At 42.5% G+C, this 23,373-nt stretch overlaps 1 protein-coding gene across 1 annotated transcript in view; it reads left to right on the forward strand.

Moving 5' to 3' along the window:
* Positions 1 to 23,373, forward strand: part of phactr3a (phosphatase and actin regulator 3a) — a gene marked incomplete at both ends in the record, with an annotated part of 48,376 nt that overhangs the window by 14,973 nt on the left and 10,030 nt on the right. The window contains 6 exons of the mRNA XM_080732654.1: positions 14,735 to 14,899; positions 17,040 to 17,207; positions 18,783 to 19,007; positions 20,216 to 20,444; positions 20,931 to 21,175; positions 22,486 to 22,639. Coding sequence (XP_080588780.1) covers positions 14,735 to 14,899; positions 17,040 to 17,207; positions 18,783 to 19,007; positions 20,216 to 20,444; positions 20,931 to 21,175; positions 22,486 to 22,639 — 1,186 coding nt within the window. The remainder of the gene's footprint in view (positions 1 to 14,734; positions 14,900 to 17,039; positions 17,208 to 18,782; positions 19,008 to 20,215; positions 20,445 to 20,930; positions 21,176 to 22,485; positions 22,640 to 23,373) is intronic.

The raw sequence follows: 23,373 nt of genomic DNA on the forward strand, positions 1-23,373 counted from the left end.
AATATTGGAGATCGGACTATAGACTAGAGACTAGAGATTACAGATTAGACTAGATCTGAGATTATTCAAGGAATATAAAGGCCTTGGCCCCCCAGCCTTATGTACTGTATATGGTTGTTGTCGAACGCGACTGACTCGCATGGCTCATACTTAATAATTATCAACCTTGGCGGGCGAGTAGCGCCCATATTCAATATAAGCCCTACATATTGGATTCTACGCTACAGGAATGGAGCTTTTATTTGCAGAAATCGGCAAATGGCAGCAAACCGCTCCATTCCCATTGAAATGTGAATGAAAGTGCGGTGTGACCATGCTCTAACAGAGTGTTGCAGTGTTGCTTTTGCTTAAGTAAAAAAAGCATATTGCCCTATATGTTATGTGCCCTAACCACTTGGCTATTGTGTCACTCCTTTAATGGGCTTTTAATAGACACACATTTGCTGTTGTTTGGATCACAATTGTGATATTATGGGAGGGTCCCTCCAACTACAGTGTCACGCTCCTACGTTTTAGTCAGCAAGGGTTTACTTGCACGTACCCTGGCATCCATATTTTAGTTGTCATTGTAGGTGAAAATGTTCAGCACATGATGCGATGCAATGCTTTGTGAGCTTGTAGATTGGCTACTTGTGATTTATTTATTTATTTAATCTAGAAAACTTTGGAAAATCTTTAAAAATAGTGCTCAAGAGGTTAAAACTGGTCGGAGTGAATCGCTTTTATAGCAGCATTTGTCAGTAATAAGCTGAAGCTGCCAATTGTAAGACTAATGTGATGGATTGCAAAAAAAAAAAAAAAAAAAGAAAACATGCAACAGACAGGGCAAAGCAAGACTTCCATTACATGATTGGAGAGCTTTTCCGGCCTGACTTTATATGGCAGGAACTTATTAGCACTTTGTCTGAAACAGTGATTCTCAACCTGTGGGCCTAAAATAATTGGCAAAAACCGGAAGATCTTATATTGATAATGTACCATTGATATGAAAATAATTATGTAAAGACATTTTTTTAAAGCCTTGAAAAATAATTTTCCATTGTGATACAGATAAATGGGAACATAAAGTATACTACGTTTGTTCCATTGATCTAAGCCGGAACACAATCAATTGATTGATTATTAAAATAAAGCCATAATAAAGCCACAGATGTGCCGCAAACACTTCAGAGATTTTCAAGTGGGTCCTGATCAGTGGTGCAATAGTGAGTCAATGTTCGGGGGGGTCGCTTATGTAGAGACATCCCACGAACGTCGCTCAACACCTAAGATACAGGTCTATGGATATGCATATACAGTAGGCTTGTTTCTTTGTTAAAACATCCTGTTGTGACACTAAAGCGTTGGCGAGGTGTGAACTTGGGGGGTTTTGGGATCAATGCATGTTCGTTTGCGTGAGAGGCGAGACCCCTGCTTAGAAAACATATGGGGCGGCGGGGGCGTCCGACCCAAGACTATTACAACACTGGCCTTGATCCAGAGAGGGTTTAGAACCACTGGACTAAAACTTAAAGGAGTAAATTATTTGGGACCCATGCAGAGCTCTAGATTACTCACGCCAGAGTAATCAATAGAAAAAAAGTCATGTTGGGGTGAACTACTCCTTTAAGCACTGAGGCTGTGTTAAGATCAGGCAGTCTATCAACACACTGAGGCTGTATTATAGATTGTGATATGATGTCTCCAGCCAGGCCGATGAGTGCAAAGTTTCTCACCAATCAGTCCAGGGGTGAATTGGCCCTGTATAGCGTCACCATGAGGCCGAACTGAAAATGTAGGGTGCCATTTCTTCCTTGGCCTAGCGCAGGGGTCTTCAACAGGGGGTCCGCGACCCCTAGGGGGTCCGCGGAGGTACTGCAGGGGGTCCGCGAAATTATTGCTTGAAAAAAAAAAAAAAAAAAAAAAGATTTCAAAAAATGTTTTTTTTTTGTTTTTTTGCCATTTTCCACATTTATGTTAAAAAATAAATCATGATTCTATCCATTTTGAATAGCTTGAATACATGATTACTATGCAATTGACAGATTGGTGATATTATTGACATTTGTTCTCAGTTAATAAGTAGTATGTTTAGAAATGGTCGCTGTAACTTGTACTTGTTTAAAATAAAAAATATGTCGTAGCCCCGACCCCCCCACCCTACGAGGTGGTAGGGGGTCCCTGCTCCATCTCCCCATCAGTTTGGGGGTCCCCGGCCTGAAAACGTTGAAGACCCCTGGCCTAGCGGGAATGTGCATGGCGAGTTTCACGGCACTCGGACACTGCATTCATGATTTGAGGTATTTTGTTCAAAACGGGCCACTCCTGCAAACTTCAGAAGCCAAAATCAGGATGGAATATGACAAATCCGACAGATCCGTCTTCTCTTAACCACATGACTATAGAGTTGACGTGTACTGATTAGAGTAATTTGAGTATGGTGTTGCTATAACAGGCATAATGAGTGTGTGTGTGTGTGTGTGTGTGTGTGTGTGTGTGTGTGTGTGTGTGCGTGTGTGTGTGTGTGTGTGTGTGTGTGTGTGTGTGTGTGTGTGTACACAGTCTGCACACACATATACACTACAAATATTTTGTGTTCATGGATACTGTATGCGCACATGCATTTGTGTGTCAGTGTGTGTGCTTCTTTGCTCTGTGCACTGTGACTATTGACAAGCAATGATAATGGACTATTGTGGTCTGGATACAAAACCGCATGATGGTGATGGAAACATGATGGAAATTGCCTTTAATTGCTGGGGAGGGATTACATGTGACAGTCTCCCTATTTAAGCTAGTGTGGCTTGGAGGTCTACATGTATCTGGGAAGCCACCCACTAGTCCTCATTCTCAACACCAACATATGGTAACAAACAAGGCCCTCGGGTGTTTCTGATTGGCTGCTGGCCTCGCTGACATCACTTCACTCTCTTGGTGCCAGTAGCCCACACATTGGTTGTCAGTTGTCTGTAATCACTCTGCTGTAGCTTGACCTTTGTAGGGCCTTGCAGCTTTACAACACAGTACTTGAAAAGCATTGAATGGCCCTGGATAAGGATAAGCAAGATGTGGTTGTTTTGGTGTTTATGTGTTGGTGAAGCAATCCATATGACTGACATTATTGGTTCTGTTAAGTGATAAACAAGTGAAATTAGAAGCGATGAAACAAATAAATGAGCAGATACAATTGGAACTGGAACACAGGTTGATAAATGAGCGTTGTCGGGTTCTCTCTCATGATTGGATGAAATGTGTAACCCACTCGGAAATGTATTATCTGTTATCTCAACGAACGGAACAATGATAATAGAGAATAGAGCTTCAACTTTTTTTCTTTCCTTTTTCCCAATTTCTTTCAGGCTTTTCTGCCTTTATTGATAGCACAGTGAAAAGAAGGGAAAGGAGTCAAACCGGAGACTCGCTGTCAGCTATCAGAGCCTACTGTATTAGGGTATGCACCCTAACCTATCCAACAGCCCCAAGCTTTAACCATAGACCTTTTGTTAAAAAGGGTACTTTGTACCAAACAATTTAACTTACAGCACTGCAACTTAAGAAATGTGGTATTGTGAACTAACTAACTGGATGCAAATGGACGACAATGTCTTTATAATCATTTAATCAAGTTTATTGATCAGTAGTTATCATATCAAAACCATGCCAAGGACAAAATAATATTTAGACTCAAGAAATATGTGAATGTTTGTATCTCATCTGAACAGACAAACTAGACAAGTTGTTCAGAGATAAGTTGACTGTGAAGACTTCCATTCACCTGGTTCCACCAGAAAAAAGGTACCCCTTCTAGATAGCCCTTAAACTAAATCAGATAGCCCTTAAACCAAATAATTTATTATGTCTTGAAAATAAAGTACACTGCTTTTATGTCCGTTCCCCTCCGTTTTATTTTTTGAGTGCTCGGATCCGCCTTCTCTTTTTTCAAATAATTTATATACTACGACAAAGATCGGTTATTTTCATCGAGTGACATGGTTGTATGACAATGTCTCAATAAGGCTTTCGTTTCCTCTTAATCCTTACAGTTCAAGTTTTACTCTGTGGCTCTTCACTACTGGACAATGAAGGAACACGTTTCTCATTAGTGCTCTTTTGCCAGTCTGGTTCCCATTCATTGCTGGTGTAGTATCTGACTCTTTCACACACTTTATCTCTCCATCTTCTTCTGCCTCCGCCTTCCATCGCCTTCTGGGCCTGTCCCTTCTGCTTCTCCTCTACTTTGCTCTTCTCTTCCCTCTTGCTAGTTAGTCGTGTGTCCTGACTGTGGAAGGGAGGGCCCCCCTCAGGCAGTGGCTCTTGCACAGATGGCAGCGCAGTTGCAGTGCCAGGGGGGTAAAGAGAGGAGGTTAGCTGGCATGGTAGCGGGTAAGAGAAGGTGTCTCGTTCAAGGGCATGTTGTCAGACGCCCTCTTCTTATCTCATGCGGAGGACAGTTGGGTGAGCGGCGCGCTGAACTTTAGGCTCTGTGGGATATACGTAGAAAGAGGGAGGGCTGTTCTGGTGTTATTTTTAGCTATGATGATGAGGCCATTGGGACACACAGATAATGCCAGCAGAGATATGTTTGTCAAAAGAGCAATGACAGCAATGTTGTTTTGCTGTGGTGGTTGATTTTTTTGAAGGTTTGATGACGTTCAGCAGGTAGAGTGAAGAGACAGACAGTGGCGGTCCTGGCAATCTTGATGCCCTAAGTGGCATTGTGCAAACTATTAGCCTTATGAGAACTGCTGCAATGACCATTACATGTAAGTGCTGCTGAAATCAAGTTTTTTGTGGGGGGCACGGTTGCGCAGTCGGTAGTGCTGTTGCCTCACAGCTAGAAGGTCCTGGGTTTGTTTCGTGCCAGGGACGCTGTGGGCGTGTTCTCTCCTCCTCGTCATCAGTGCCCATACCCTAAGTGGGGTTGGCAAAAGGGCCTTTCTGTGTGGAGTTTGCATGTTCTCCCCATGTCTCCTAGGGTAGGTACCCTCGCAAGAAACATGCAGTAATCCTGGTCTCTATACTGCCTCCCCCTGGCCAGCCAGGGCGCCTGATTGAGGGAAAAGGAACTAAACTGGTTGGAATAACGTGGTCCTTCCACGAGCTATGTCCAACAGGGGAAACTCCCCCCTGTCAGGTGAAAAGAAGCAACTTGGACTCCTCATGCATAAAAGGAAGCATGAGGTCAGTCTGTTGTCTCCCCAAGTTGGCAGAGGGAGTGTAGCGCCCAGGATTACATTAGATGATTTATACAAAATTATTTTTTAAATCAAGTTTTTGAAGTTATTGTTTTTTAAACTGGCTCAGATGAATCCATCATAAATTTCTGCATGTTATTTTAAATGGTGTTGGAACAACAGAAGTTCAGGAGAGAGAGAAACACACCATGACTCCACCCCCTCTCCACCTACCTGCTCTCACGCCACCTACCTGGCCTACCTGGCCCTTAGCTCCGCCCCCCAGTCATCTACCTAGCTCTATTTATCCTCACTCTAACTTCCCAGAACCCCTCTTGCTTTTTCGTAAGCTATTAAGTGAAATTTCAGCCGAGTGACAGATAGGCATTTATGTACTACAACCCCTACTTTGTTTTAAATTCATTTCCAATTTTAGCCACCTATTCATAGTATAAACGGTATAAATCAGTAAAAGTATTAATGTTTTTGTCTCCGCCAGGCCGAAAGGCATGTCCGAGACTATGTTTTGCACCCTGTCTGTCTGTCTGTCCGTCCGTCCGTCCGTCCAACCATGTGTCCGTTTGTGTGTGTCCGTTTCCTTCCGTCTTTGTACAGCTAATCTCTAGCACCGGTAATGGAAAAAATTGTCTATGAACAGGTGGCTAGATATCTTGAAGAGAATAAACTGATCTACGAGTTCCAGTCTGGCTTCAGAGAGTCCCATTCCACAGATACATGCCTCATCTATTTGAATGATTACATCAAACGTGAAATTCACGATGGCAAATATTGTGGCATGGTCATGCTGGACCTCCAGAAGGCATTTGACACCGTCGATCATTCTATTCTGATCGAAAAACTCAAAGCTATTGGTCTTGATAGCACAGCAGTGAGATGGATGCACTCTTACTTGGTGGGGAGGGAACAGATGGTGGAAGTCAACGGAACCCTGTCCCCCCCCCTCCCAGTAAACTGTGGAGTACCTCAAGGGAGTATACTAGGACCACTGTTGTTCTTAATATACGTAAACGACATGTCATCTGCTTGTGACTGCAATCTGTTTCTGTTCGCGGATGACTCGGCTCTCCTAGTCTCAGGCAGAGACATTTTGCAGGTTGAAAAGGCCCTTAACTGTGAACTTAACAAGATCTGCACCTGGCTCAATGACAACAGACTCTCAATTCACCTAGGCAAAACTGAATGTATCCTCTTTGGATCTAGTCAGAAACTTAGCCTAGTTGAGAACTTCACAATTAAAGTAGGTGACACTGTGATAGAAAGAAAAAACCACATCTGCTACCTGGGTTGCATCCTGGAGGCTAACCTATCCAGTGAAAAAATGACCACCAAGGTAATCAATAAAGTCAATCAACGAATTCGCTTCTTGCAAAGAGTTGCCCCACTGATCAATATTAAATCCCGAAAGACACTAGGAGGTGCTCTTATTGGGCCCCTCATTGATTACGGAGTCCTTGTCTGGTATCGCGACGCCCCAGCTGCCTTAAAGCTAAAGCTCCAAACAGCCCAAAACAAACTAATTAGGGTTGTGCTTGGTCTCCCTCCTCTGACCCACCTTACCGAGCATCACCACGAAAGCGTGGGGTGGCTCAAAGTAGCTGACAGAGTACAGCATCTTGCAATGGGCCTGGTGTACAAGATACACTACACCTCCAAGATTCCCATGTACCTGACAAACTACTTCTTAAAGGTCAAGGATGTTCACGATCATAACACCAGAGGCAGCTCCACTAATCATCATCAGCGTAGATTTAACACTAAACAAGGCGCTAACTCGTTCTCCTGCTATACCATCAACATGTGGAACGCCCTTCCACAAGCCCTAAAGGAGAGCAAATCCCTAGCCTCCTTCAAAATTGGTATGAAAAGTCACCTTCAGACAGCAGCTACCCGTGACTTGTAAATAGACTAAGCCCCCATGCTCCCCCCCCCCTTTTTTCTTTGTATTCTGCCTTTTGTATTTGATGTTATGCTTTTGAAACTGATATTATCCTAGATAAAGTACTATGTTCTATCCGTCTGTCTTTCAATGTTATATGAGATACTTAAAGTGTGGTTCCTGTGGAAATAAGCCTCGGCTTTCTAGGATCTCCTTTTAGTTGACCTTGTACCAGTGATTTGTACTGTCATGAAACTGTACTTTTTTCTATTGCAAACTTCTAATAAATTCTTCAATCAATCAATCAAAAACCATTGGCACGTTGGCCTGTTATAGCGCCACCAGGTGGCCGATGTTTGCGAAACATATTTTTGGACAGTACTCAAACAGATTTTGTCGAAACATCACACAAATCTGTACGCGGTATCTCTATAGTCATTAAATGAGATTCTTCATATTCCATCCTGATTGGCTTCCAAGGTTTGCCAGAGTTCTCCGTTTTGAACAAAATGCTTCAAATCATGAACACCGAGTGTGATTTCCGTGTAGTTTTACACACATATTCCCACTTGGCCAAGGCACGAATGCCACAAAAAATGTTCAAATCAGCCTCATGGTGGTGCTATAACAAGGTGATTCATGTTTTTACCTATAACTGATCAGTGTAAAACTTCACACTCCCTAGAGGCCAAGGAAAACCTTTGCCCTGCATTTTTCACATTTGCCTTTTTTAGCACCACCAGGAAGCCTTATGTAAACTTATGTAAAACCCATAAAAAAAAAAAAATATATATATATATATATATATATATATATATATATATATATATATATATATATATATATATATATATTCAAATTTCTGGCAAATCGGTACACATGATCTCTATAGTCAATGTTATCAAGACAGATCTGTTCGATTTTTCATATTCCATCCTGATTGGCTAAGATTCACATCTGAAGTTTGCAGGAGTGGCTTGTTTTGAACAAAATGCTGCAAATCAAGAACACAGTGTCCGATTGCGGTGAAACTTTGCATGCACATTGACACCACATTGAGGAACAAATGCCAACCTTTTAAAATTGCCCTATTATAGCGCCACCAGGAGGCTGATTGCAAAACATTTATTCTATTTTACTCCCACATAATGTGTCCTAACATCATCCAGATCGTTACACATTATCTATAGCAAGCATGATCAACACAGATCTGTCAGATATTTTGATTGACGAATTCCGAACATTGCTGGCGCACAATAACCTACCTGATCTGTCGGAGACATGTGCTCCTAGCAGCACTTGTTCTAGTTTTGTTTTCTGTTATGCTTTTGTCACAATTGTGTACCTGTTGGAGGGGTTACAGAGAGTGTGCCCACTGCAGAGGCTTGGCTGCATATACTGTAGTGTATTCTATTCTAAGAACTGATACTGGACAGATGCAAGTATTGTCAAATAAAGTTCTACCCAATATACAGGTACTGTATTGTTGCTGAAGTGTAATTTGTAAAGGACAAATAACATGTAAAATATTTCTTTGGCAGACTATGCTCAGATATTTTTCTATTTGGCAGTGAGGAATTATATATATTTCATTGCTTTAGTGTGCGTGTTTGCGTGTGTGCGCGTGTGTGTGTGTGTGTGTGTGTGTGTGTGTGTGTGTGTGTGTGTGTGTGTGTGTGTGTGTGTGTGTGTATGTGTGTGTGTGTGTGTGCGTGCGTGCGTGCGTGCGTGCGTGTGTGTGTGTGTGTGTGTGTGTATTGTACTAATTGTAGGCTACTGTAGACAATAAAGATTTTGTCAACACTAATGTCACCAAAAGGTGCTAAACAGACAAATTAGACAGATTAACTCCACTAGCACGTGTCTTGTGTGTAACTGCAGTTGTAGGAAGCTGGCACACATTTTGAATCCACCCATTTATACTTTGAATGAATACATTTGAGTTTAAGGTTGAACTATTGACAGGGACACTATTGACCGGGACAATGAATGATTCAGTCAGTTTATACAACCATTCTATGTGATTGTTGTCAAAGTGTGGCCTTTATGCTGTAGTTCTTCTTGTGATTGGCTAAAGATTATCTCAAAATAAAACACCCTGCCTGCGGTTTGTAAAGCATGTTATTTTAGTATTTCATTTTTGTCTCATACATAATTCAAGAAGTCTCCTGGAAGATAATTTAATGCAAGTTATACGTTTCAACTTAAACGAATGTTTCTCATGATGACATTAATTTCCCATCGATAAGCTCTCAGCTGAGCGCACCTCAGGTAGCCAGGAGGAGTGTCAACATAGCAGACCTTTGTTCACAGTATACTGTACAGTACATGCAAGCGATGGTATTCTGTTGTCGAATGTGCTGACAGCGTGGTTAAACGGGGTGGGGTCCCTGGTGACACACACAGACATGCTACATAGCTCAGTTGGAGGCTACAGTAGCCTACTTACTTACTGAATAACATTACCACAGTACACAGTTTTCCCTGCTACATCAAGCCATGCTTTAGTCTACAAAGTGCAATTAACGTGTTTGCTCTTTGTAGAATGTATTTACATGCATACGTTCGTTCATGCATTCATGCACAAGGTAAATGAAATGCCTCAGTTCTTTTTATGCCGGGAATATCAGCTTTAATCTTGCATAAAGCCTTTAAATACATCAAAAAGCTTACAGCATTACAGTACAGTGCGCGTAGACTTGTGTTGGTGGGGACTGAGGGCATTACAGCAAACAGACTAATGGTGCTCTGCATCAACATGACACATGGATTTAATAAATCCAATTTGTATTAGCATATTAATTAGAATAGCACAGCACCGCCGCATGGTTTCCATTCATGGTTATCTGACACACATTTCACTACGCCCTCATTTTGTGGTTACAAAAAAACATCACCATGTGCTTCACCCAAATCTTGTCCCTCACCCAGACTCCTGTCATTTTCTCTGAACCATCTCCCCTTCTTTGAAAAATGGAGAGTTATTTGATATACATTATAAATAGCTGCGCCCTGATTGGACGGGCACAGATTCTCCGGCAAGCTCTTCCGTATAGCAACAGCCCCCTCCCACATCTCTCTCCTCCTCCTCCTCCTCCCCCTCTCCCTCTTCTCCCCGGAATCCCCCCTTTTTTCCCTCTCTCTCTCTCAATCCCTCCCCTCTTTCAAATCGCAGACAGTCCACGTCCTCCTTGCTGCCTCACCCCCTACCCACAATGCACCGGGGCCGGCATGGGGTGGCCATGAAGCAGGAAGCTTCTCTGCTTCCTCTCTCCTCTTATGCCAGATCTATGCTCTGTCGCTGTAACATAGCCGACGTACAAGGTGGGCTTGTATATCGTCCGTGTTCAGCGTGCCACACCGCCACGCGTCGAAGCATACATGAGGCTTTAGCGGCACACACACACACACACACACACACACACACTCTGCTCCTGCTGGCTCCCACTGCTGCCGCAGCATCTGGATGTGGTCGCCATAGCAACAGTGGTGGGCCTGACCCCTCCTCTCTTCCCTCTTGCTCTCCCTCCATTCGCACACACTATACACACACACACACACACACACACAGACACTTCTACCCCCCTTCAATCACACACACAAACACGCGCACACAGGCACGCACGCACGCACGCGCACACGCACACACGCACACACACACACACACACACACACACACACACACACACACGCGCGCGCACACACACACACACACACACACACACACACACACACTCCCCTCCACCCATCCTCCATGCCATAGTCTCTCTTAAGCTTGTTTCTTCTTTCCCCTCCGCTATGTGTTTCTCTGTGACTGGGTTGGTTTCCTTAAGGCTTGACCTGGATTCTAGTGCTCTACTGTATGTCCACCATGCTTTGTGTGCGCGTGTGCCTGTGCGTGTGCGCGTGTGCGTGTGTGCAGTGTGCGTGCATGAGTGGATGCGTGTGTGAATATGAGGCAGTGTGACTGCACACACACACACACACACACACACGCACACACACACACACACACACACACACACACACACACACACACACACACACACACACACACACACACACACACACACACACAGTAGGTGGAGCCTCAGGTAGATGGCCATGCGGTCAACTGCCCCGTTCCAGGTGGTTTTAGGGTCAAACTCAAAAACCCAGAGACGAGCATCCTCCCTATATCATTATCTACCCAATGCTTTCATGGCCTCATCACACTATACTCTCTCTGTCTTCATCGCTTCCATCTCCCTCTTTCTGCTGTCTGCCTATGTGCTGGAAGAAGGAGAAGAAGAAGAAGAAGAAGAAAATAAGAGGAAGACGTGGGAAGATACTTGCATGAAAATAGTACTGCAACTGTCAAGTATTATCAACGGATCAACATGAAGATAATCTAATTTACTTTACTTTACTTTACTTTATTTGTTTATTTAGACGGGACAATGCATATTAATGAACACTACATGAAAGCAATGTAAATAAGCCGGAATTAGCAAGAATGCTAAATTTCATCCGTAGTCCCCACATGAAGACAAAACAATACATACCAACAAACAGTAACCCTACATTAGGAGAGGGCGCCTAAGAACATACATACAAATACTATTTTTCCTCAACCAAGAGAAAAACAACAAAACAACACATATTACTAACAGTACCCTACATTAGAAAAGAAAAGTTAAAAATATACGTACATGACATGAGCTGTACTCTTAAAACTATACATGGTCACAGGTTTGATTGTCAACTAACCATTTTTTTAGATTGAACTTGAAGGATGGAAATGACAAACAGTCTCTTATTGTTAGAGGTAGGTCATTCCAGATTGAACATCCCTGCACTGAAAGGGTGTTTTTTCCAAAAGCGGTTACCCGGTACGGTACTTCGCAATCCCCTCTAGTGATTGCTCTAGTATTGAGTCCTCTATCGGGCTTCCTTTTTATGAATTCCTTTAGGGGAGGTGGGCATAGACCATTTAGGGTCTTATATATGATACTGACCTGTTTAAATACCTTAAAATTAGCGAAACTCAAACTCAATTTAGTCTTTTATAATTGACTAAATTATTCTGATAGGGATATTTTCACTTTCAAAAAATCTTTTTGTCATTCTATCGTCTAATCAGGCTCTTGGGAACACCCAGGACAGTTTTTGAATTTCTTCATTCAGTATTTAGATATTTTATAATTAATTTCTCCCCTTCCAGGACCTTCCTATACAAACCCATTATAACTTCAAACTCCATTTTAACCATGATAGATTCAATGAAAACAATCATCCTTTTTTCTGGTGACTCCTGACACCCTCTGAATAACTTTTTTCATTTATTTTTTATAATCCTTTATTGTATTTAATAATTTTCATTTCCCCAAAAGATTAATAGAAATCAATGAAAAATGTTATCGAAAAAGCACGGCCTGCTCACGTATTCGGAGGGTGTCAGGAGTCACCAGAAAAAAGGACAGGTGTTTTAATTGAATCTATCATGGTTAAAATGGAGTTTGAAGTTAGAATGGGTTTGTATAGGAAGGTCCTGGTAGGGGGAAAATGGGGGGAAATGAATATCAAATATCTAAATACTGAATGAAGAAATTCAAAATCTGTCCAGGGTGTTCCCAAAAGCCTGATTAGACGATAAAATGACAAAAGGTTTTTTTGAAAGTGAAATATCCCTTTAAGCCCTATTTTATACTTTGTTATACAGTAGTAGTACAATGGTGTTGTGAGAAAAAAGAATGCTAAAATAGAAGATCTACTAGCTCTAAAAAATATCATTAACATTTACTCCCCTTCTAAATCGATTATTTTATTAATATCGATGACTTTTCATAATGTATTAAATTGATTAGTTCTATTACTGATGCACATGAAGAGGAACAGGCTGAACCCCACCCTCTCTCCTCCCTCACTGCCTGCACTCAACAACACACCCGGAACCAGACTGCAAATCCCTCCCCAATGCAGCCCCCTCCTCTCCTCTCCTCTCCTCTCCTCTCCTCTCCTCTCCTCTCCTCTCCTCTCCTCTCCTCTCCTCTCCTCTCCTCTAGAAAACCAGCTCGCCTCCTCAGCTCAATTTGTGAACAAAGATCTTCAGCGCCGTGGAGGCACTTGACGTCTCACACTGACGTATGCAGCTCTTAAACACTGTCTATTTGTTGTACGTGTCCTTCTTGATTAGTTGCGGCTGTACTAGGGCCAGTTGTGCACGTTGATTGAGCTGTAGGCCCACACTGTTACATTATGAGTCACAGCCTTCGTCCACCAAAACCCCAGGTTCCTTTACAGGGAGAAGAGGGTTGTCTCCATGTGGTGGGGGATTTAATTGGAAGGGTTTGCACTGATATCTCAGCTAGCTGAAATAATATGCACTGTGCTCCTAAGCATTGCATAGATTGTGTACAGAGTCTTTCCTTTGTTTACTCGCTCTCTCTCGGCCAGAAAGTCAAGGAACACGTGCACAGACAAACACATCAGCACACTACACAGACGAGAGCAAGCCTGACAGACAGCCTCAAGACCATCATAATAACCACCACCACCATCATTGCACCACCATCATTGAACAAAGGAATCTGATTGACATGCAACCGTACACAGCAATATCCAGAGTGTTAATTTGACTTATTTTTTAAATGGGCCCTTGTGGGTCAGTCTTTATATTCTCAGAGTCAAATTAACACTCTGGACTTTACTGTGTAACTGTGCTGTGTTGGTTGTGTGGAGGCATTGTGATACTTGTTGAAGTAGCCTACCACTGACTGCAGACATATCCTGTCTAGAGTCACTTTTCAAACCCTGTGTTTTCTAAGCGTGTTTGTTGTTTCTCATCCAGGTTTAAACCACTTTCAACATGATTGACGACGACGTCCATATTTTGGGCATGTCAATATACTGTAGGTGAAAATGTTCAAAAGATATTCATTGTACGATAAATGGTTCAGTGCTGCGGTCAAAGGATGTACTCGCACCTCGCTGATGGGTGACGCACGAGAAGTAAAGTGAACACGACAATGAAATTATCAGAGCGTCCTTCAATTCACCAGGCTGCCTATACCGGTATATGATAACACTTCTTACTAGGAGATGCAGAGAGATCGGCACACCTGTTGTGTTTTCCACATGGGAAAGGTGGGCTTCTGTATTTGACAAGGCTCTGTGTATTCTTATGGGACGCATATATCGGGACGTTATATGTGTTTGTTTTGGTGTGTCGCATACAGCATGGCTGCATAGTTAATAGGATGCATAGGGACATAACATTCTCAAGGGAGTTTTCCATGATTCAATCACATCATTGTAATTGAATCAGTGCACACAGATTCCATCATGGTTTATTCAGTGAGGTGGACTTTGTAATGATGTTCTTTTTTCTCTCTCTTTCTTTCACCTACTCCTACTTTTCTTCTCCACGTCCTCTCCCCCTTTCCCCCGATTCTCTGCATTCAACCTATCATAACCCCAACCCTCTTGCTACCCCCACCCTCCTTCTCATCGTACTCCTTTTTTCCTTTTTACCCCGGCCCACTCTGCCTCCCCCTCCCCTGCTCCATCTTAATCTGACACCTCTCCTTTCTTTCATTTCCTCCATTTTCCCCTTCCTCAACACCCTCCTCTCTCTCTCTCTCTCTCTCCACCCAATCATACCCCTCTCTGGCTCGCTCTCTCCTCGTCTGTCTCCTGGCTGCAGTGGAGGCGATGGACCAGCAGAGGGTGCTGAGGACAGGTTGCCTGGTGTCGGGGGTCCACACTCCACCCATCCGACGCAACAGTAAGCTGTCCACCCTGGGGCGTCTCTTCAAGCCCTGGAAATGGAGGAAAAAGAAAAACGAGAAACTCAAGCAGAGTGCAACAGGTACTGTAGGACGAGTAGGCATGGTGGTGGTGATGATGGTGGTGTGCATACCTTCAGAAGTCTGCCATGCGCGTGTGGTCATCATGAGCAGGTGTAAACTAAAGTAACTAAATGAAGGCTGCAGCGTTAGTTTATGCAGGACACAAGAGTCTTTCCCTGCCCTGCTCGTTTAATCTATTATACAAAAAATTACTTTGGGGAAAGTTATTGAACTTTTGCTTTTTTCCTTAAAATAACAGAATTCGGGAAATGACAAACTCACATCACGTGTTAAGACAGGACATGTTGTGAGCGTGTACTATTTCCACTAGTTTCATGCGACACTAAATACAGCTAGTTAGTTAGTCAATTATAAAAGATCATTTTGAATTGCTTTGTGTTGATTCGTTGATATATATATATATATATTGTTTTTACAAATGATCAAAAAACGACCTTCTTAATGATTCGATTAATCAATAAGTAAATAATTGATAGTTGCAGCCTTACAAAGTCCACTTGCAGGTAGACTTGCAGGGGCTGTTCTCTCAACTCATCAGTAGGAAAATGCAATCCAAAGTGCATGTGCGAGCATGTGCATACACACTCTCTAATACAGTACGATCCCTTTCACGATTCAGGTCAGGTATAATCAGTGGTTTATGATCAAAAATACATGGCTGCTCATGCTCCCAGTCTTTGAATTATGTTCGTTCGCATCAATTTCTTATGACCCTTGGTGAGCTGTTGCCAACATTCAAGCTATTTCCTAGTCTTTAAAGTGCATAGCACAGTACCATGTAAAGGTTAAAAAGTGTCAATAGGAAGCAATATCAGCGGTTTACCACGGATGCCACTGGTAGAGCGGCCACTTGGGAAACGGAAGGTTCCCGGTTGGATCACCGGCTCCGCCTAGTGGGTTACTGTCGAAGTGTCCTTGAGCAAAACACTTAAACCCTAATATAAGTGCTCCCGAAGAGCAGGTTGGTGCCTTGCATTGTGAATGTACTGCACATTATCAAGCGCTTTTGAAACAGCACTATATAAGACGCACTGCACTGTTTCATGCAAACACTTTGGTTTACAACAGCACCACACGATGTTCTCTTTTTTTAACAGACAACAAGATCTCCCTGGGAAGAATACTGCAGGATAAATGAGAACCTTTTACAGTAATTGCTACTGAGTCAGTCAAGGTGACTTGAAAAGTAGAATGACACGGTGGATGAGGACATAACACCTTAGGGAATTGGTTACCTTTTGTGGTCACCTACTTCACTGTACAGGAAAATAGAGGAGACCCATGTAACTCGGCTTGTAAAGGTGATTGTGGAAATGAGTTGTAGGAGTGCCATTTAATGCTGTATTTGCATCACATATACAGGTACATTAGCATAGCAGAGGAATCGCAGTTTGAGGTGATGGCCTCTGGAGGTCTCTTTAGACTGCATAAAAGATAATGGTTGCATTTATCCTTACTGCAATTTGATTCCACCATTTGCACATCAGATGATACTGTAGTGTTTTATGGCTGTATACATTCTATAGTACAGACTTTTGATTTGGGCCTGATGAGCGGTGGGGTGGAAGAAGTAAATCGTTTTAATAGAGTAAAAGTAGCAATACTACAATATAAAAATACTCTGTTACGTGAAAAGCCTGTATTCAAAATGTTATGCGAGTAAAAGTACAAGTAGTGGCATCAAAATATACCTACAGTACCAATGTAAAAGTAGTATGTCAAAATGTATTGATTTTCTTCCAAAATAAATAAATCTGCTATTTTCAAATAGCTGAAAAATAAAATAAAAATGGCCTATTAAAGTGGTTAATGCATGTTTTGTATTAATAATAAAAATCTGTCATCTGACTTGAGATGTAGATGATGACTGATGCTAGGTTCTTGGTTTACCTATGATCCTAGATTACTGAGGCACTAGACTGTCTCTGCATTTGCTGTATGTGTTTATCTTGCTTACTGTAAGTTGTTCTGGATAAAGATAACAATTTTAAAATAGTAGATGAGTCGAAGTTTGAAACATCCAAAAGATTTAAACACTCAAGTACAGTAACTTAAGTAAAGTACGTGAGTAAATGTACATAGTTATTTTCTTCTTCACTGCAGCGACTAACCCCACTTGGTATTCCTCCACCCCCACAGATGTAGCATTGTCCAGCAGTCTCCTGTGCCACGACCACGGCTCTCCCTCCCACGGCTGCTGTTCAGATGGTACGGTCCTGCTGGGGGGTTTCGGGGGACCTCTGGCTCCTGGCCTCGCGGTCAGCAGTGTGGAATATCTGGGCCCTGACGAGGAACAATCCCCGCAAGGTGGGACATCCCAACATTCTCATAGGGCTAAAGGGCCGTTCCGACAAGGCACTATACCTATATATTTGTACAACTATATACTGTATAACTCTAAATATATATAATAAAAAAAACTGTTCTTCTAAAATCTAAGTCAATGTTTCTCAAACTTTTACATTTCAAGTTCTCCTTTTAACTCTGACAGTATACAAATGGAACCAAATTTGGTTCCATTTGTATACTGTTAGAGTTACAGACTTGTATTGGTCAATTTAGACCCCCCTAAAGGAACCCACAAAGTCTCTGGAATCCACTTTGAGAACCATTGCCACCCACTAAGTCAAGTGGGTGGCAGAGTCCACACCATAACAACGACGTGGTGTGTGATGCACAGAGCGCTACGTATTGTAGCGCTAGCCTGGCATGGCCAGACTAATATCACTGCGTAGATATTAGTCTAAAAGACGCCCCATATTTGCATACTGGGCCCTGATTGGTCCCTCACTACTTTGGAGGGAGTGAAATCCAATCACAACTGAGCAGTGCCAGACCAAATCTGTCGAAGGCAAATTTTCTTTGCAATGGCAGATTTGTCTAGTTTCCAGCCAGGTTATTGTAGCGCCGGCCAGTGGTTGTCAAACTTGTTCTCATCGAGGACCCCCAAATTCATATATATTTGGCCAAGGACCCCATCTGAAAATGTTTTGTGTCAGGGACCCGCAGAAGAGAAGATTTGTGTAAATTGTGTTTAAAAAAATAATCTAAATTATTCAACATTTCCCAAACATTTTTTTATAAAGTGATTTGTAAACTCTCTGAGTTTGGATTTTACAGTGTAGATTGGGGTCCCAGAGATTTAAAAAAGAAAAAGTGTGTGTCCGTGGTCTAATGTGTAATGTTAATGTAGTCCTTGAAATTAAAAAGGTTGAGAATCACATGTTCTAGGCATGTACCACTAGAGGGCAGTAGAGACATCTCAATGACTAAGGGTGCAGTGGTGGTGGACAATAATACTGCTTTTAAAAATAGGTATTCATAGGCACAAATTACAAAGTTTTTAATGTCAGTGCAATGTTAATGTGTAAAGTGTAGACAAATTCACCCAAATATTCAAAGATTTCACAGAATAAAACATTATAGCGGTAGTGGAAACAGCTGATCTACAACAATCTACATTACACTTGTGTCACATTGCGACACACTTTGAGCTTTTCTAGCATATTTTCTTTTCAAAGATATTTGGTAATAATATACACAATAATGCATGCCATCATCAAGAAGAAGGAAACACAGCAGCAGTGAATGACACCTCCTTTCGATGGGAAAATTATGATAGTTTGTTTTTTCAGGCCAATTTTGAAAGAGACCTTTGGCCTGGTACACATCCTCTAATGGATGGTGTCAGGGCCTATATAGCTTCCACATTTTGGAGGCAGAGTAGTCAGTTTGTTCTAAATGTGTTTGGTCAATGGAGCATTTAGGGTTTAAGTGGCTAATGTCAACCCTAAACCCTAAAAGGCTTAGGTAAATGTTTGTGTCACGCACACACAAGACATTTTAACCCACGTCCACAATTTACACACATCTTTTCTCCAGCCGCTGCCCCTCCCCAGGACTGTGAGCGGCTAGAGGAGAGCGCGCAGCAGTCAGAGGAGGAGGGAGAGGAGGAGGAGTCTCCCCCTGGAGGGGAGCTCCTCTCGGAGGGTCTGCAGGAGCCAGGAGAGTTGATAGAAGAGAGAGCGGAGGACAGCATACCTCCGAGAACATCCCCGCCACAAGTACCTCCAAGACCGCTGCCCCAGCTGAGCACTGGTGGTGAGGGTGAGTGAGTGTGGGCAGGGGTGTCGCACCAAATTCTGGGCCCTGGGGACAAGTCAAGGATTCACTGCGGGCCCCTCATGAATGTTCTTCATAGGGGGAGGGGGTTTAACCCATGGACTGGGAACGCATTATTACGCATTATTTTGTGCTTTAACTATTGAAAAACAGCAGATATACAAGCTCACAGCGTGGCACCGAGTGCCGTGCTGCGAGCTTGTAGATCCGCTATTTTTGAGAAATCGTGAAAATGTGTGCAAGTCTTTGAATATGTCAAATCCTTCTAAGGTTTTTTGAAAAACCTATGTTTCTATGTCAGTGGTGCTCAAACCTTTTCATGTGAAGGACCCCAAAATGGCCACGGACCCCCATCTCAAAATATTTAGTTCCATGACCCCCCAGAAGCAAAATTTGAGTTACAAATGTTTGCTTAAAAAAGACATATAATCAAAGATTTGCGCACATTTTCACGACTTTTCAAAAATAGCAGATCTACAAGCTTGCAGCGCGGCTGTGAGCTTGTATATCTTCTATTTTTCAATAGCTAAAGTATAAAATAATTAAGGCCCCGCCTCCTCCACCTTGGGCCCTAGTAACCCAGTCCCACTTTTCTGCCCCTTGTGATGCCCCTGAGGGTGAGTGTGGGTGTGCTGTTCCTACTTGGTTCCATTTGTACTCCGTCTGAGTTGAAGGAACACTGTGTGAACACACTTTAAGCTACAATGTACTAAGGGTACAGTACATACCGGTACTCAATATAGACAATATCAAATCAAACCCAATCTGGGAACCCATTCGTCGGTAAAAAAATAAAAGGGAAACAATATTTTGTTGCCTCCGTTTTTGCCTTTGGGGGCACCACCTCCTTTTTTTTGTGTAGAAACAGGCACTCGGTTTGCCTCCTCCCCTTTCTTAGTCCATTTCCTCCCGGGTGCTCCTGTGTTTATTACCATTAACAACTACACCACATGTTTATGGAAGTGATGCTGACAGATTCTGCTCTTAACAAAATTGCAGATTCTTCAGTTAGCAGAATCTGTCTTCTTGAGAGATTAAATCAAACCTGATGAGACTTATAAAAAGCAGTTTAAGATGAAACTAATGTCACTGTGTTGTTTTGTGCCATGTTAATTATTTCTATTTCATTCTATTCCCCTGGCCTGCATAGATTCTTTGTTTATTCTTTGTTTCTCTGCTCAATTATGTCTTAGATTCAGGTCCATCATCACTACCCACGCACCTGCCCAACTCCTACCTCCCCAAGGAGCCTCCTCCAAGGCCACCAGAAAGCCTGGCCCCAATGGTCCTGCCACTTCGCGGCCCCCACTCCAACCCCTCAGGGTCCCCCCACCTAGGCAATATGATGCATCCTCCTATGCCCCCTAGCTGCATCATGGAGGAACTGCAGCGAGCCTTCGCTTCCAAGAATAGGCAAGAGAGGTGAGCAAAGCAATCCTGACTCATCTAGAGTGATAATTACAATACACACAGAAGCAGACAGTTATGAGTAGTGCTGTCAAGATCATAACATTTTACTTGAAGATTAATTGTCATACAAATAATTGCGATTAACGATTTTTGGGCATTGAACATTGGAACGAAGACAATTTATTTTTTGTTTGGCTTTTAGACTTTGTAAACTGAATGACAATGACTGGTACCAAGAAGCAAAAATTAACAATCTAGTTTGGCCCAAATAGGCCATATTTTATAAATGTTTCCTTGCAACCTTTTTTTAAACAAATTTGGGAATAGCTGTATGTTTGTGTTATGATTCATTTTGAACGGCTAGGTATAATGTCCTCCACACAGTTGCTATCTCACTTAGTAATGAAACCCTTCACACCCCCCAACACTGTACATCGACCACTTATTTAAATCGTTTAATTGACCACTCTGCCCTCCTCTCCTCCTTCTTCCCCTCAGTGTGCACGAGGGGTGTGAGCCGGGCTCCTCCCCGCGGACGTGGTGCTCCGACGGCTGGCTCTCGCGCTCCTGCAGCTCGGAGAACCAGCAGCCGTCCGGCTTGTTGCCGGGAGGCTGCGGACCGGCCGACTGGCCCCGGAAGGAGGCTGAGGAGAACAAGGAGAACGTCAGGCTGGACCTGTGCTTCTCCAACTCCTCGGGCCTCCCCGCTGACCTGGACGGCTGGAACGACTCCGTCATCTCCGGTGAGGACCAACAATGACACATGAGTCACCGCGCTGCAGGTGGCCCAGATCACCTGGCTTCATGAGTCATTCGACATTTGGCACAATCAGAGTCAATCTTTGTTGTCACGTCACAGGTTTACAAAACAGTAGTAAAAAAAAGTGGGTGAATTATGATTGGTACATTTTCCATTCATTCTCCTCACTAGAATGTGTGCTGACCATATAAGGACTTCCACCATGGTCCGTGTTACGAGCATAGCTAGATTCGGTTTTCAGAGGTGGCCAGCCAGTCCTCGACCAATCAGGGTAGAGTATGGCCGTAGTTATGTTATGTTATGTTTAGTTATGATGGTCAAAATAAAAGTTTTGAGAACCACAGTCGCTCTGAATTAAGAACGTCTGTAAATGCCTAGATTGTAAACTACTGAACTCATTAAATGCCACAGTCTCGTAGTAAATCAATATCATACATATCCTGAAGCTGGAGACCTACCGATATTCAGTGATTGGGTTTAATGATCAAAAGGAGAACATTATAATAGTGTAAAAAATCTATAAAAAAAACTAAACATTTCCACGCTGTAAGGCCAGTAAGGGACAAGATGACCCCGGCCACTTTCATTATCACTGAATACACCTTTAAGGTGCAAAGTGTCCGCACGTGTCAGGTTCTACCACACTGGTATAATCCGCAGGGCAGTGGTTTTCAAACTTGTGATCAAATGTCATGGCCTACCTGTATTCATAGCAAAAAAAACACAGACCTACTAGCTCACAACACATAGAAATTTGATGTGTTGTGAGATTGACGATAGGCTATTTTCGTAATTATTTTATTTGTGAAACAATAATACAAAATGGGAAATGAGTAAGTTCTGATAGGCTATACAGTAGTACATTGAAAATAGTGTATAACTTTTTCTATAGTTTTTTATATATATAGTACTGCAATATTATACATATTGCAGTACTAATGTGTGATGATTTTTAATCTTTCCTCTAAAGTACGTCATTATAGATATGTTTAGGATAAGACGGATAAGAAATACTGTAGGAGGTCCACACTCAAAATCTGCTTCATGATCACATAGTCATTTTGCATGCTGTGCTAAATATCTAATAAAAAAGGAATCATCAAGCACATTTTGAGTGCAGACCTCCTACGACGGTATCTTATGTTTGTATCACACATCCTTTAACTTGGGTGAGAAAAGAAAGTGTACATTTAAGCTCTTTGTCCTTCCGAGTAATATCTTCAGGGGACCACTCATGACCCATATTTATTTGTATGCATGCGTGTCTATCTTTGTCTCTGTGTTTGCATACAGGCACACTTCCTCGCAGGCTAAGGAAGGAGCTGTTGACTGTCAAACTACGGAACCGGCCCAGTAAGCAGGAGCTGGAGGACAGGAATATCTTCCCAGCAAGGAGTGACCAGGAGCGCCAGGAAATACGCCAGCAGATAGAGATGAAACTTGCCAAGTAAGTGACGTCTTTACCAATTAGTTCGTTGAGCCTCAGAGTATCACAGGAGCAGTTTCACTCCAAGGGCCTGTATCCATTTTGAGAAAACATTATATTAATCTTTTATTGTTGCAACCATAGTCACATTATAATAAAAAACGCCACCTTATCCCAGCTCAACAGAAGAATATAGCTGACCTGTTCAGACATCAGAATGATGTTGCAAATGAATTCCGTCCTTGTCTGACATAATTGACCTATGACATCTATGACATCTGACATCATACAATCCCTTTTATGCCCATATATGGAGATCCCTGATGTCATCAATAGTCACACTTGCAAATGAATTCCGTCCTTGTACTTTTATGGCCATATATGGAAATCCCTGATCAATCACCCAGCCGTTTGCTGACACCCAGGTGGATGCGTGCACCCGCCGCCCATGTGCGCGACCCTGCCCTAAACTCGCTCGGCACTTCTCGTCCTTAGGGCGAGGTCACTTCTCTCCCTTAGGGTGTCTTACTGGTAATTCATATATTGAGTATCCACAGTAAACATGTGAACTGTTTTTCAATCATTCATTTTATTTATGCCCCGTTCTTCAAAACATACCTTATACCTATATACCTTCATAACCTATTTAACTGTTGTGCTATAAAGAAAATTGTAAGACAACAATGGCAGACATTGGGCAGGGCAACATTCCTTTGGGATCAATGGACCGAATTTATATAGTCCACAAATGTAAT

Source organism: Nannobrachium achirus, assembly GCF_963921795.1.
Source record: "Nannobrachium achirus genome assembly, chromosome: 9".
Lineage (NCBI taxonomy): Eukaryota > Metazoa > Chordata > Actinopteri > Myctophiformes > Myctophidae > Nannobrachium > Nannobrachium achirus.